The 16670-nt window shown below is 48.3% G+C and overlaps 1 protein-coding gene across 1 annotated transcript in view; it reads right to left on the bottom strand.

Moving 5' to 3' along the window:
* The window catches only part of SHCBP1L (SHC binding and spindle associated 1 like), a 67133-nt gene that overhangs the window by 14979 nt on the left and 35484 nt on the right, over positions 1-16670 (bottom strand). The window contains exon 7 of the mRNA XM_073356620.1: positions 835-988. Within this exon, the coding sequence (XP_073212721.1) occupies positions 835-988 (154 nt within the window). The remainder of the gene's footprint in view (positions 1-834; positions 989-16670) is intronic.

Raw genomic sequence — 16670 nt, forward strand, 5'->3', positions numbered from 1 at the left:
CCCCTTCCCTGCCGCCATTCCAACCCTTTCCCTGAAATACACAAAAATTCACGGCCCGTGACGTGTCCATGACTTTTACTGTAAATACCCCTGACTAAATCTTAAAGGGGCTGCTGATGGAGAGTGGTCGTCCCAGGGGGTTGCTGCTGGCGGGGCTGGGGCCAGCTGCTGGGGGCTGCTGACAGTGGCTGCAGTGGGGACCACTGCCAGGGGCCACCAGGGAAGCGGCTACTCCGGCCACCCGGGGACCGCTGCTAGCAACTGCACCAGCCGCCTGGGGACTGCTGCCACGGGACGCCTGGGAAAGCGACTACTCTGGCCACCCGGGGACTGCTGCCACAGGACGCCTGGGAAAGCAACTACTCTGGCAGCTGCACTGGCCATCTGGGGAACGCTGCTCAAGCTGGCGCCAGGGCCACTCCAGCAGTGGCTGGATGTGGGGCTGCGCTGGTGTGGCTGTCCCCAGGGCCACCTGAGCAGCTGCTTTGGGGGGCCCTGGGGTCAGCCACACTGGCTCCCACAGAGGTCGTGGAAAGTCATGGAATCCGTGACTTCTGTGACAAACATGGAGCCCTAACAATGAATTCTTACTGAATGAATATATCACAAAATTCCTTATATACTAAATTCAGTTGCACAGTACTTTACACCAGGGGTGATTAGCACAACTTTTATTCTGTCTGATGTTTTCAGATTCAGTGTTACTAATCCCATTAGAATTCACAGTGAGTTCCTCCCTGCCCCCCTATTTACCTGTAGTAATTGCTGATCTGAAGGACTGCTTTATATAGTTACAATTTGTAAAGTTAAAAATAAGTAGAATGCACTGCTGACCTTGAATAACAATATCCTCAGTTAACATGGAGAGGTTTGCAGCCTTATATTCTCCTGGGAAAATAACCACACTATCGCCACTGTAACAGCTATCCAAAGCCATGTTTAAATTATCATGTTGTTGAAGCACTGTGTCAACAGAAAAATCCTTAACCTGTACAGGAAAGAGGGAGCAGCAACTATCAAGGTAAGACAAAACACACACAAACACCATGAAACTTTTGAATTAACAGCCAATCTTTTGAAATCTGCTACGCTGTTGTTTCTTACATTGTCATTTACCTTTGCTCATTTCAAACAGCAAGATTGCATGTTGGCTGTGGAGTCACACATTCCTGCCCATCCCAGGCCCCTGTGGAACATTCTCGAGCTTGCCTGGCTGCAGAGAGCAGCTTAAAGGGACTGACAAAAATGAATCTGCTCCTTTCCTCCCAGCTGCCGTCTTTTCCATAGCTGAGCTTTTTTCTCTGTAAGACCCTGTCTGATCTCCAGCCCCGTCCTGCTCCTTCCCCCTTAACTTGGGGATTAGTTGCTCAAAACAGAGTAGCCTGTAAGTTTGGAGTCATTTGGCTAAACTGTGGCAGCTGATCCCCACCAGTAGCTCCCCTTCCATGTTCTGTTGCAAGGAGAAAATCTTCAGCCCATGTAGAGACCAAGGAAGAATGCGCCTGGTCCCAGGTACATGAGGGGAGACTCGCCATTGCTGCTCCCCCTTGGCCCAAAACTCTTCATTGGAGGTAGGAGGTGCTCAGAATGGAGTATTGGGAAGGGGAAACTCAACCCTCATGTGAAAGGTACCAGGTAGATGGTCTCTGACAGATCGAGAGGAGGGGGAAGAGATATTAGGGAGTGAATGTGATATGGTTCAGTGCCCAAGAGTGTGTATGATAAGGCAAGAAAAAGAGATGGATGCATATATGTCATAGGGTGGCTGGCCCTTTTAAGGGGAGTCAGGACCAATCTACCTATGACAGATTCTTTAAGGAAAGCAAGGCCATCTGGCAGCTAACTAGCTAACATATACCTGGGCCTGATAAAAGGCTCAGTTGGAGGGAAGTGCTCCCAAAGACTCTAGCACAGTGGTGGGCAGCCCGCGGGCCACATGCAGCCCACCAGGGTAATCCACTGCCAGGCTGTAAGACAGTTTGTTTACATTCATGGCCGCCCACAGCTCCCAGTGGCCACAGTTTGCCATTCCCAGCCAATGGGAGCTGCGGGAAGTGGCAGCCAGCATGTCCCTGTGGCCCGTGCCACTTCCAGCAGCTCCCATTGGCTGGGAACGGCGAACTGTGGACACTGGAAGCTGCAAGTTGCCATGCAAATGTAAACACTGTCTGGCAACCTGCCAGCAGATTATCCTGACGGGCCGCATACAGTCCACAGGCTGCAGGTAGCCCACCACTGCTCTAACAGGAGGATAACTATGGCCTGTTCACCTCCAAGCTGACGCGTGAAAGGAATGACTAAAAAAGGGCCAGGTAGCCTGAAGCTTAATCCTGCTCCAAGAGGAGAGCTGTGGATGTACTCCTCATCTGAGAAGCATGAGTTTGTTTTGCATGATAACCCAGCTCTGGGATGGGTGCTAGGAACTCCTGAACTTGGAAGAGCATTAGCCCCAAGGCCAGAAGAGGGGTTGGAGTTGAGGGGCTTAATGAGATGCGGCTTTTTATACTCTGTAAAAGGAGTTAATAAAACATCACAAAGAACGTATCTTCTTCTCAGTTCCCAAGTCTGAGTAAATCATTGCATGACCTCAACAGAATAAGGGGGTGGCAGGACTGCAAGGCCACATCATGCCCCAAGTGGGCATGCTTAATGGCATCATACTGTTACAGTATATTATTGGCATAAGAGAATAAAAAAGTAAATGATGAAGAGAGGAGGAGAGAAAGATAAGGTGAGGAAGTGCACAGGAAAAAATTAAGGGGAGGGATTAGTAGAAGGAACAATTCATAATTAGGGCCCTATCAAATTCATGGTCCATTTTGGTCCATTTCATGATGATAGGATTTTAAAAATTGCAAATTTAATGATTTCAGTGATTTAAATCTGAAATTTCACGGTGTTGTAATTGTAAGGGTCCTGACCCCAAAAAAGGAGTTATGGAGTGGTTGCAAGTTTAATGTAGGGGAGGTTGCGGTATTGCTACCCTTATTTCTGCGCTGCTGCTGGTGGCGGTGCTGCCTTCAGAGCTGGGCAGCTGGAAAGCGGTGGCTGCTGTCTGGGAGCCCAGCTCTGAAGGCAGCACTGCTGCCAGTAGCAGTGCAGAAGTAAGGATAGCATGGTATGGTATTGCCACCCTTACTTCTGGCCTGCTGAGCTGGGCCCCCAGTCAGCTCTGAAGACAGCAGTGTAGAAGTAAGGGTGGTATGGTATGGTATTACCATCCTTATTTTAAGGGGCTCACGGTATTGCCACCCTTACTACTGCGCTGCTGCTAGCAGGGTGCTGCCTTCAGAGTTGAGTGCCTAGCCAGCAGCTGCTGCTCTCTGGCCACACAACTCTGAAGGCAGTGCAGAAGTAAGAGTGGCAATACCGTGAGCCCCTTAAAATAACCTTGTGACCCCCTTGCACTCCCTTTTGAGCCAGGACCCCCAACTTGAGAGATGCTGGTCTCCCCCCAGGAAATCTGTATAGTATAGAGTAAAAGCACACAGAAGACCAGATTTCACAGTTCGTGATGCGTTTTTCATGGCCATGAATTTGGTTGGGTCCTATTCATAATACAAAAAAAAAAAAAAGGAAAAACAAGATTAAAAGCAAAAGAAACAAAATCATGTGAAGGGAAAAGGTAGAGAGATGGAAGAATCTGCTCAAGACACGCCAGTTCTTCTTCGAGTGCTTGTTCATGTCAATTCCCATCAGGTGTGTACACATTGGCTGGAAGATTTTTCCCTTAGCAGCATCTGTTGGGTCCGCCTAGGCGCGCCCTGGAGTTGCACCCTCATGGCACCTAATATATAGCCCTGCTGACCCGCCACCCCTTCAGTTCCTTCTTACCGCCAGTGACAGTGGCTGGAACTTCCCTTGGCTCTTGCTCAGCAAGTTTTCTTCACTATTCTGTTATATATAGTTAGTTCTTAGTGCTGTTTGAGTTAATAGTTTAGTATAATATAGTGTTAGTTGGGGGTTTTCCACCCCCACTCCGGCCTCAGCGCTGTGGTATGCCATGGTCCCTGGGTTTCAAGAACTGCGTGGCCTGTGCCAAGCGCATGCCAAAAAATGACCCATACTCGTCGTGTCTACGGTGCCTGGGGGAGACCCATCGGAAGATCGTTCTGCGAGTTCCATCAGAGAACACTTAAGGAAAGGGAACAGTGGCTCAAGGTGATCCTCATGGAGGCAGCCCTATGCCCACTCTGACCTGGGCTCGAGGGACCCGACCCCTGCAGCAGCGTCCTCAACGTGAAGTGCCCAAGCGTCGTCAGCAAGTTCAGTGCTGAGGAAGGACTCTTCCAGAGACACTCAGCACCACCACGGATCCTCACGGGGCCAGCCTGACAGTAGGCACCGCTCCCTCTCACCAGTGCCTCAAAAAAAAGAAAAAGCCGGACGACCATTCTCCTCTGGCTAAGCCACAAGACGTGCGACCCCAAGCAGGCCACTCCTCGGCATCTCCTTCCAGGGCCGTGTCGAGTCGAGTCCGGCCCCACCTCGATCACCGGCACCTATGCAGCAGCTGCAGCTCCCATCCATTCTGGAAGCGTGCCAGGCTGCTCAGGACCTCCTCCACCTGACGGCACCATTCTCGCTTGCCAGGGAGGAACCCTCAGCGCAGACGGAGCTACGTCCTCTGGTGCACTCTAAAGTGAAGCTGGCTATGATGTCTAGATGCTCCCCTTCGCGTCGACCCATTCCGACAGAGAACTTATTCACTCCCCGAGCTCTCGACATTTGAGGCATCGAGGATTGGCTTCTCCATGGTCTTCAGTGTCTGAGACCTCGGAGTCAGAATCCGACTCCTATTGCTTGGGTAGGAGAAAAAGTCTTAGAGCGAGGTCGGGTAGGGACAGAAGAGAGCCTCAGGCGTGGCCTCTGCAGTGGCAGAATCCACCTCAGTGGCCCTTCTGGAGCCCCTGAGCTTTTCACCACGGCCAGGGAGGAACCCAGGACAGACGCTCAGCAACATCTTCCATGGCATTCGCCACTTTCATACCGCCTTCCACTGCGCATCTGCCCTTGGCGCCTCCAGCTCCGTCGTGGACTCCGGCCCCATGCTCAGCTCCGACTTCGGCACCACCCTTCATGGCATCGATGCACCCGTCTCCCACACCTGCACCACTGTCAACGCCTACCTCGATGCAGGCACCTATGGCCCCGGTACCAATGTCGGCACCGAGCCCCCCGACACCAGCGGCTCCTGTGAGCGTGCCAACGCAGCTCCCTCCAGTGAGACTGATGCACAGGCCAATGCCTCTTCTGATGCTTATGGTCCCGGCACCACTTCCTCCAATGCTGCCCCGGGAGTCACGTGACCCCTCCTGGGCAGATGGAGGGAGCTTCCACTACCAACACACGCTTCCTCCTCCTCGTCGCCGGATGAAGCATTGGTGGGGATGGTCATAGCTCCTGCATTGGAGGACAACAGAGTTCTGCAGCAATTGCTCCGTAGGGCTGCCCAGGGTCTGGGTATCAAGGCTGAGGAAGTGGTAGAGGCAGATCCCGTGGTGGACATCCTAGCACCCTCGCGACCTTCACATGTAGCCTTGCCCCTCATAAAGACGGTTGTGGACACCACTAAGACCCTGTAGCAGACGCCGGCATCTTTGCTACCTACTGCCAAACGCAATGAATGGTGGTATTTCGTGCCTTCCAGAGGATTCAAGCATTTATACTCCCACCTGCCTCCGGACTCGCTGGTGGTTGATGCGGCTAACCAGTGGGAGAGACAGAGTTTCCAAGATCTTTCCCCAAAGAATAGGGACGCTACACACCTTGACCTTGTGGGTACGAAGGTCTACTCGACTGGTGGTTTGCAGCTTCGTATTGCTAACCAACAGGCCACTGTGAGCAGGTACTCTAAAAATACCTGTGCAGCGATGGTGAAGCTTACCCTACAAGGTCCAGCAAACCATTCAGGACCTCCATTCAAACGGCTCCACAGCCTAAAAGATTCCCGAACCACCCTCAGATCTTTGGGCTTACACACTCCCGCCACACAGCGGAGACACTTCCGCCAGCAACCTCCTCAAAGGTTCCAGCAGCAGAACTGCCAGGACAGCTCTTGGAGGAGAACAGGAGCGGCAGGAGGAGGCAACACTCCTCCACTAATCAAGGCTCTGGATAGTCCAAACCACCCTCTGGCCCTAAACCGGCCTTCTGAAGATGCGATCGAGGATGGCATTCCAGACCAGAGACTGGATCTACCCCACCTTACCTTCTCCTCCCGACTATCCCCTTTCTACCATGCCTGGTCCCATATCACGTCGGATTGCTGGGTACTCTGCACAGTAGAGAGGGGATACTCCATCCAGTTCTGTGCCCTCCCACCCCCCTTCCCCGTCCCTCTTCAGGGACCCTTCTCATGAGCAACTTCTCGTTCAGGAGGTGCAGTTGTTCCTAGTGCTAAGGGCGGTGGAGGAGGTTCCACTGGAACACAGGGACGACGGCTTCTATTCCCGCCATTTCTTAATATCGAATGCCAAAGGCGGCTTCAGGCCTATCCTGGACCTGCACGACCTCAACAAGTTTGTGAGGAAACTCAGGTTCCGCATGGTCTCCCTGGCCTCCATCATCCCTTCACTGGATCCAGCAGACTGGTATGACATCCTCGACTTGAAGGATGCGTATTTTCACATAATCACTCAAACCACAGAAAGTTCCTCAGGTTTGTGGTCAATGGTCCCCATTACCAATTTACTGTCCTCCTGTTCGGCCTGTCAGCAGCACCTCGAGTATTCACCAAGTGCACGGTAGTCGTCACCGCCTTTCTGTGAAGACATCAGGGACAGGTGTTTCTGTACTTCGATGACTGGCTGATCAAAGGCCGCTCCAGGGCACAGGTGGAAGCTCAGGTAACCTTTATTAGAGCCACCTTCGAGAATCTGGGCCTGCTCCTGAATGAAGCCAAATTGACTTTGTCCCCAGTCCAGAGGATAGAATTCATAGGGGCAGTACTGGACTCAACTCAAGCCAGAACATGCCTCCCGCAGGCGAGATTTCAGGCCCTCAACAGCATGATCCAGGGACTCATGCAGTTCCCCACCACCACGTGAGGAATTGCCTGAAGCTTCTCGGGCACATGGCAGCCTGTTAGTACATAGTACAACATGCCAGACTTAGGCTTCAGCCGTGGTTTGCATCAGTGTACAGACCTCCTAGGGACAGCTCAGACAGGATCGTAACCATTCCTCACTCTATCCTTGACTCGCTCCGGTGGTGGACGGATGTTCAGCAGGTGTTCTCGGGAGTTCCCTTTGCTGTCCCACAGCCATCCCTGGTGCTGGTGATTTGACGTGTCACATTTGGGATGGGGAGCTCATCTGGGGGACCACAGGATTTAAGGCCTCTAGTCGCAAACAGATCTCCTCCTTCATATCAATGTCAGAGAGCTCAGAGCAATGACCCTAACGTGTCAGTCATTCCGCCCATATTTAACAGGTCGATGTGTTATTGGTCATGATGGACAATACAACTGCAATGTTCTATATCAACAAACGGGGGGGTGCACGCTCCTCTCCCCTGTGCCAGGAAGCGCTCAGGCTATGGGACTTTTGTGTAGAACATTCAGTCGACCTACAAGCATCATACCTTCCTGGGGTCCAGAATGAGCTGGCAGACCACCTCAGCAGGTCGTTCCACAGTCACGAACGGTCCCTTCACCCAGACGTCACATGTTTGGGCTTCTAGAGGTGGGATTGTCCCCTGATCGACCTCTTCGCGACGTAACAGGAAGCGTCAGCAGTTCTGCTCCCTCCAGAATCACAGTCCGAGTTCCACAGCAGACACGTTTATCCTCCATTGGGGGGTGGCTCTTCTACATGCCTTCCCACCCATACCACTCATCTACGAGGTCCTGCTCAAGATCCATAGAGACCGGGCTCGGGTTATTCTCGTATCACTGGCCTAGCCCTGTCAGCACTGGTACGCGTCTCTCCTAGACATGTCTGTGGGAGCCCCGATTACTTTGTCGCTTTTCCCGGACCTTCTCACACAGAATCTCGGGCGTCTCCAAGACCCAAACCTGTAGTTGCTCCACCTCACAGCATGGAGGCTCCATGACTGAATCCATTTGAGCTTTCCTGTTCAGAACAGGTCAGACAGGTCCTTCTCAGCAGTAGGAAACCCTCCACTAGGCCCACGTACCTGGCCAAGTGGAAGATTTTTTCAATCTGGTCAGCACAGCGCAACTTGCCCCCAGCGCTAGCCTCAGTGCGCCATATTTTGGACTATTTTCTACACTTGAAGCAGGAAGGTCTCTCCTTGTCTTCTATAAGAGTGCACCTAGCTGCCATATGGGGGTACAGGGCCATTCAATTTTTGCTAACCCCATGGTCAGCCACTTCCTGAAGGGCCTCGACAGGCTGTACCCCCACGTCCACCAACCGGTTCCTCCCTGGGACCTCAACTTGATCCGCTCTAGGCTCACTGGGCACCCCTTTGAGCCTTTATCAATATGCTCCCTGCTTTAACTTTCCTACAAGGTCGCATTCCTGGTGGCGATAACCTCAGCCCAGAGTGTGTCTGAGCTCAGGGTCCTAACATCGGAGCCGCCCTACACCATATTTTTTAAGGACAAGGATGCGCTCAGACTCCATCCGGCCTTCCTCCCAAAGGTTGTGTCGCAGTTCCACATCAACCAGGACATTTTCCTCCCAGTTTTCTACCGTGAGCCTCATTCGAGCAGCAGGGAGCAGAGGCACCACACTCTGGAAGTCCGCAAGGTGCTAGCTTTTTCCAGTGACAGGACAAAACCATTCAGGAAGTCGGTACAGCTCTATGTGGCAGTAGCAGACAGGATGAAGGGTCAGCTGATTTTGGCACAGCGCATTTCATCATGGATTGTGGCTTGCATTACTGAATGCTACAATCTAGCAGGGATTCCTGTGCCCCCAATAACGGTGCACTCCACAAGGGTGCAAGCTTCATCAACAGCGTTCCTGGCTCAAGTCCCCATCCAGGAAATCTGCAGGGTGGCAACGTGGTCATCCATACACACTTTCACCACGCACTATGCAATTACTAGGCAGGCCAAAGATGATGTGGCCTTTGGTAGAGCAGGATTCCAATCAGTGGACAGGTCTGACCCCACCTCCTAGATTTGTCTTGGGAGTCACCTGATTGGAATCAACATGAACAAGCACTGAAAGAAGAAAAAACGATTACTCACCTTTCATAACTGTTCTTTGAGATGTGTTGTTCATGTCTATTCCAATACCCACCCTCTTTCCCCTCTAGCTGGCAAGAAGGAACTGAAGGGGTGGCGGGTCGGCAGGGTTTTATATATTAGGCGCCATGAGGACGCGACTCCACGGGGCGCCCAGGCCGACCCGATGGAGACTGTTAAGGGAAAAATCTTCCAGCCAACGTGCACGTGCGTGAGCACACACCTGATTGGAATAGACATGAACAACACATCTCGAAGAACAACAGTTACGAAAGGTGAGTAACAGTTTTTTATTCAAATTAATGTGGCAGTTTAATGCTGAAGTGTTATAACAAATAACCCCGACAAAAACACTTTTAAAAAATGAAGAGATGTAGTGAACTGAGGGAGGAGGGTTAGAGGCACATGCATTGAAACTTGTTTAGGGCAGCTAATTGACTATGGTCACCTGCCAGCACCACCCATCCTTTAGCATTACTAGTTTGGCCACAAGTAGTGCTATTTCATTTGTTCTTTCCCATTACTGTACATTCGTTAAGGCCAGAGACTGCACTTTCTAATGTTTGTACAGTACCAAGCACAATGGGGTCTCCATTTAAATAATTTGGTCACTAAATACTAATTTTCCATTTAACTCCTGTTTTTGGCATTGGTAGAACACTGCCCAATTCAACAATTTTCAGAAGTGAATCCAGTTCGTGGTTCCTGACCTAAATGCCATACATCATTCTTATAATAATGCTAATAAAGCAGTACATCAGCTGAGATCGGCCTCTTTGGGATTGAAAAATCAGATGCCATTTAATCTTTTTAGAATGAGATGGATTAAGACAGAATGATGTCTCAATTCAGATAAGAAAAAGTCACTTCAGGAAGAAGAGAGGTCCATGATGCCACTAGGTCCCTGTAGAATATTATTAATACAAAGCAGATGTGGCAGCCACAGGTCTTGAATCCTCCAGGGTGAAGATTAATTTTCAGATGGAGATGGGAAACTTGAAAGGAGGTAGAAGCTTCCCCAGTTTTAGTAAATCTAGAAAATGTGACAAGTTTCAGAGTAACAGCCATGTTAGTCTGTATTCGCAAAAAGAAAAGGAGTACTTGTGGCACCTTAAAGACTAACCGATTTATTTGAGCACGAAAGCTTATGCTCAAATAAATTGGTTAGTCTCTAAGGTGCCACAAGTACTCCTTTTCTTTTTAGAAAATGTGAGGATGTGAAGCTCCGCTTTCCCAGAAGAATCTCAGAGGGCTCCCAATTAGTACATGCACCCATGAGGTACTGATTTCAGACCCCTGATGACTACAACAAAAAGAAATTGAAGGCAAATCTTGAATTAACATACCAGATTCTAAAGGCATGCCATATACATTAATAGACTGACTATGGAATCCTTCCTAGACTGGAGAAGACATCAGCCATGTAATAAAACCTATGAAGGATTCATCCTTCGAAGTTCTAAACTGTCAGCCTGAACTTGCCTGAATCCTGACAGCAAGTTGGGAAAGTGTGCACTCAAGGGTGTGACCTGCTGATTGAAAACAACTGTTACCTTACAGTAACTGGTTCTTTGAGATGAGTTATCCACATGGATGATGCTTTTGGTACGTATGTGCACTATGTCTCTAAGATAAGATTTTTTGCTAAGCAGTATCCATTAGAAGCACACCTGCACACTAGATGTCCTCATGACACCCTCCCCCTGCAATGGCAGGGCGAAAAGGACAAAGTGGCCCAACTATCCCTCAGTTCCTTCGCCAATAGAGAATCACAGAGGACAGCTCCATAATAGCAGGGAAGAAGGTGGCCCATGGAATCTATTTAATCTGTTTAGACTACACAGTTTTTCTTCAAGCGATTGTCCACATGGATTCCACCCTTGGAGACTAACAAGCAGCTGTCTGATTGTTTGGTGGTGGGTACTAGGAGTCCTACTTAAACAAAGACTGAAGGACAGCCCTACCAAAGTGAGGATTTGATCTGGAAGCCTTTACCAAAGAGTAATATACTGAGCTCCATATAGCTGCTCTACAGATTTCAGGCATAAGAACGTTCTTCAAACAGGTGGCCTGAACTCTAGTGGAATGAGCTCTAAATGTGACTAAATGAATCAAACCTGACTAATTCAGAACATGTTCTTATACAGCTGAAGACCGATTCTGATAGTCTACAAGAGGATATTGCCTGACACTTCACTCTCTGCAAAGGCCTTAAACAGTCTAGGTGAGTTCTTGAATGATTTTGTCCTAACAATGTAAAAGAACAATGACCTTACTACATCAAATATGTGAAGTTTAATATCCCCCCAAGGTTGCATGCAGCTTGCAGAAGAGTACTGGGAGATGAATAATCTGGTTCACATAAAATTCTAAAACCGCTCTAGGCAGGAACTTGGGATGAGGCATGAGAGTGACTCTATCCTTATGAAGCACTGTATAAGGGGACAAGTCATGAAGGCCTGAATCTTCCCTGTCCTTTGAGCTGATGTAATGAGTACTAAAAAGGCAGTCTTCACAAATAAGTGGTAAAGGAAGCAAGATGAGGGCTCAAGAGGGAGAACCCATCAACCCTATTAATATTATACTCAGGTCCCAAGAAGGACCGGACTCCATAACTGGTGGGAAAACCATGAAGGTACCCCTAAAGGAGCCTTACCGTGTGTGTGTGGGGGAAGGGGGGAACAGTATCGCCCTACACAGAAGGGTGATGTGCATATATTGCTGCTAAATGGACCCCTATGGACATGACAGTCTGGATTGCTTCAGAGTTAGTACATACAACAAATGACTAAAGGTCTAAAAAACACAACATATGAGGGAAAATTGAAAAAATTGGGTTTGTTTAGTCCGGAGAAGAGAAAACTGAGAGGGGACATAACAGTTTTCAAGGACATAAAATGTTGTTACAAGGAGGAGGGAGAAAAATTGTTCTTAACCGCTGGACAAGAAGCAATGGGCTTAAATTGCAGCGAGGGCAGTTTAGGTTGGATATTAGGAAAAACTTTCTGTCAGAGTGGTTAAGCAGTGGAATAAATTGCCTGGGAGGTTGTGGAATCTCCATCATTGGGGATTTTTAAGAGTAGGTTGGACAAACACCTGTTAGGGCTGGTCTAGATAATACTTAATCCTGTCTTGAGTGCAGGGGACTGGACTAGATAACCTCTCGAGATCTCTTCCAGTTCTATGATTCTGTAGTCCAATATTGCTGAAATGGGTGTAAAGAGAGACAGATTGTGCTACAATGCCTGAAGAGAAAACTTCTACCTATAAAGCTAAGTCAGTCTAGTTAAGAGTTTCCTGCTTTGGAGCAGCATGTTCTGTAAGTTGAACAGTTTTTTTCATTGTACATCATCCAGCTAACATCCAGGCTATCAAATGCAACAAAGCTGGGTCCCGGACCCCAGTGCGGGATCTGACTGTTCTGTGAGACCATGTCAGTCAAAGCAGGTAAGATGATCAGGGACTTTACTGAGAAATTCATCACAGCCCAATACAAGAATTGCCAGACCCAGAATGGGCCAGGCTATATCAGTCATCAGTCCTGCATCTTGCCTCAGTTTCCTCAGAACCCTCAGTATCATCTGAATCAGCCATACATCAGTGCTGGTGTCCAGGGGATACTATATTACATACATTCTAATACCGTAGTATCCAAGCACCTTCCAGTAGTGCATTAAACGACATGGCTAACATCTGTTGCATGTTTGTTCTCTTCCCCTCTCCTCGGGAGAGAAGTGTGTGCAGTGAAATGTATTGTTAGGGTTTTTTGTTTTGTTTTTTTAATATATATATATATACACACGGTGGTCTGTATTTCTGTTAGAGAAGGGCAAGGTCAAAGAAATGCACCTTGCATTTGGAGCAGAACATGATGAGGTCTGTGAAACATCTGTCAGAGAGTCTGGGCTATGACCACCTCTGGAACTAAATGTCTGACACTTGTTCAGGTCCATAGTAAACAGGTCTATTCCTGGGAATCCCGACTTGTGAAAGATGTTCTTTAGGACTGAATCTTTGACAAACCACTCATGGTTGTCTGAAAAGTGCCTGCTTGGTTGGTCTGCAAAGGTATTCCAAAGGCCAAGAAGATGTAGAGCCACTAGTGTGATTTGATTCAGAAAGCACCAACTTCAAAGCTGCCTAGTTTCTTGGTGAAACAGATGAGCTTGTCCCCCTTTGGTCTGAAGGCATAATGACTAACTGTGGTGTTGTCTATCGGCACTTGGTCATAGATTCCTGGAGTAATAGTGCAAATGCCTTTCATACCAGACAAAGTGGGTGAGGTTATATCTTTTATTGGATCAACTTCTGTTGCTGAGAAAGACAAGCTTTCGAGCTCTACACAGAGCTCTACTTCAGGTCTGGAAAACGTACTCCGAGTGTCACATCTAAATACAAAGTGGAACAGATTGTTTAGCATAAGTAGTTCATACATATTTCAAGGGACCATTCAAGGTGAACAACCCTGCAGTGATGGGGGGAAAGGAAAGGCAGGAGGGAAAGTCAGCAGGGGGGATAATAAGCTGTAGCTCACGAAAGCTTATGCTCAAATAAATTTGTTAGTCTCTAAGGTGCCACAAGTCCTCCTTTTCTTTTTGTGTATACAGACTAACATGGCTGCTACTCTGAAACCATAAATCCAGTGTGTTTACTCAATCCATGATTTTTAGTGCCTTGCAAAGTCATAAATTTAAGCTCCCAAGCTCATCTTTTGAAAGTGTGGTGCGGGTTTCCTTTGAGGATGAGGACTGATAGGTCAGATATAGAGTGATCATTTTGTGCAAAGCATTTAAACCACAGGTGATATGGTGTTTTGTCTTTTTATCATTTTCTTGTGTACGTTCATTTGAGAGCATAGTGATTGTCTGACTTCACCCACATATTTTTTGTTGGGACATTTAGTGCATTGGATGAGGTACACCGCATGTTGTGATGGGCATGTGTAGGACCCATGGATCTTGAAAGGTGTGGGAGGCGTTGATCACGGTAGCAGTGGAGATATGTCTGCAGGTTTTGCATCTGTTGTGACAGGGTCTGGTGCCACTTTGAATTGGTATGTTCTAGTCCATGGGGAGTTCACTTCTGATGATGAGCTTAGAGAGGTTGGGGGGGTTGTTTGAAGGACAGAAGAGGACTTTTAGGAAAGATATCTTTCAGGATGGGGTCCCCATCACATATGGATTGTGGTTGTTTTGATGGTACCTCTGTGTGGGTTCCAGTGTTGGGTGTTAGGTGACAATTACAGCTGTGTGGTTTGAGGAGGGTTTATTTCTGTATTGAAGCACATTCTCTCAGGGTATTTGGGTGCCTGTTCCATGAAGTGATCTACTTCTCTGGTGGAGTGTTCTTCTTTGGTGAAAGCAGTACTGAGTGAATTGAGGTGTATACCCGGACTCTCGGAGCATATTCTGTGGTATCCGAGTGCCTGGCTGCAGATAACAGATTTCTTGGTGTGTTTGGGGTGGTTACTCGATCTATGAAGCGGGTATGGTGATCCGTGGGTTTCTCATATATTAGTTGACTGTAGGGTTCCATTGTTGAAGCTAATCGAGGTGCCCAGGAAGTTGATGCTAGTGTGGGAGTGTTTCAGAGAGAGTTTAAGGGATGGGTGGTGGTCTTTGAAGTTGTGGTGGAAATCTATGAGGGAGTTTAAGTTGTTGTCCAGGTGATGAAAACATTGATGTATCTCAGGTATATCATTAGTTTTTGGTGCATGCATGCCAGACAGAAGCCTTTGAGCTTTAGGATGTAGAGACAAGCTTCTTGAGAGGGCCATAGGTCCCAAGTTTAAAGGTGCTCTAGGAGGCCTCCCTAAGTGGAGGAGTCTGGTCAACAGTCTTCGAATGTAGAAGAGCAGAAGGAAAGGTTACTCACCTTGTGCAGTAACTGGAGTTCTTTGAGATGTGTGTCCCTGTGGGTGCTCCACTTTAGGTGGTGGTGCGTCCCGGCACAGTTGATCAGAGATTTATGGTCTCGCACATGCGCAGTTTGTGTTTCACAGTGCCGTTGCTGCCACATGTGGCGCACGTACGACCCGAGCCCTCCAGTTCTGTCTCTACTGCAGCCTTAACTGCAAACTCCGAAGTACAGGGGAGGTGGGTGGGTAGTGGAGCACCCACAGGGACACACCTTGAATAACTACAGTTACTGCACAAGTTAAGTAACCTTTCCTCCTTCTTTGAGTACTGTCCCTGTGGATGTTCCATTTTAGGCGACTGTAGAGCAGTGCTCTTCTAAGGGCTGTGGGGACTTCAGGTTTGTTTGAGTCATTGAGGAAAGTACTGTGAGGCCCACTATGGCATCAGCCCTGGAGTCCTGTGTGACTGCATAGTGCTTTGCGAATGTGTGGACGGAGGCCCAAGTGGCCGCCTTACAGATCTCTAGTATTGGAACATTATTAAGGAACGCTACTCAGGTTAAAATGGACCTAGTAGAATGTGCTCTAATGTGCTCCGGTGGTTCTGTATTCCGGATATGGTAATATGTTTGAATACATGTGGAAATCCATTTGGATAATCTCGGAGTGAATATAAAGTCTCCTTTCAAGCGCTCGGTAATAAAGATGAAAAGTCTAGGGGATTTGCTGAAAGGTTTGGTTCTTTCAAGGTAGAACGCTAGCACCCTTCTAATGTCTAGAGCATGTAGGGCAGCTTCTGTTGGAGTACCAGGTTGGTAGGTGAATAGATTTGGTTCATGTGAAATACTGAAGTTACTTTCCGTAAGAATTTAGGGTATAAGCGTAGCGTGACCTTGTCCTTGAAGAATGTTGTGTATGGAGGATCTGCCATGAGCGCCCCAATCTCGCTTATCCTTCTGGCCGAGGTAATGGTGACTAGGAAGGCTACTTTCATCAATAAGTGGAGTAATGAGCAGGTAGCTAATGATTCGAATGGTGGTCTGGTGAGGCATTTCAGTACCAGGTTGAGGTCCCATGTTGGTGTAGGTCATTGAACGTCTGGGTAAACATTTATGAAATCCTTGAAGAAGCGTTTTGTAGTTGGGTGTACAAATGTCAAAGTTCGATGTCTCGGTGGAATGTTGAAATGGCCGCAAGATGGACTCTGATGGAGCTCATTGTTAAGCCAGTGCTTTTCAGCTCCAATAGGTATTCTAAGATGAATGGTAGTGGTGCTGAATCGCTTGTCAAGTGTCTTCCTTGACACCAGGTGGAAAACATCTTCCATTTTTGAAGGTAGATATTTCTTGTAGTCAGTTTCCTGCTGTTTAATAACACGTGATTAACTTGTTCCGAGCAGGTTATTTTGTCATGGTGGAACCATTCAGGAGCCATGCCTGTAGGTGGAGTATCTCCAGGTTCGGGTGGAGAGTGCAACCATTGTGTAGAGTCAGCAGATCCGGCTGGCAAGGGAGAGCTCGCAGGGTGCATATTGCCATGCGTAACAGGTAAGGAAGGATACCATGCCTGTCTGGGCCATGTCAGGAATATAAGGATAACCTTGGCCCTGTCTGCTTGTATCTTGTTTATCACGTGTGATATCACTGGTATCTG

The sequence above is a fragment of the Lepidochelys kempii genome, chromosome 8, assembly GCF_965140265.1.
Source record: "Lepidochelys kempii isolate rLepKem1 chromosome 8, rLepKem1.hap2, whole genome shotgun sequence".
NCBI classification, from domain to species: domain Eukaryota; kingdom Metazoa; phylum Chordata; order Testudines; family Cheloniidae; genus Lepidochelys; species Lepidochelys kempii.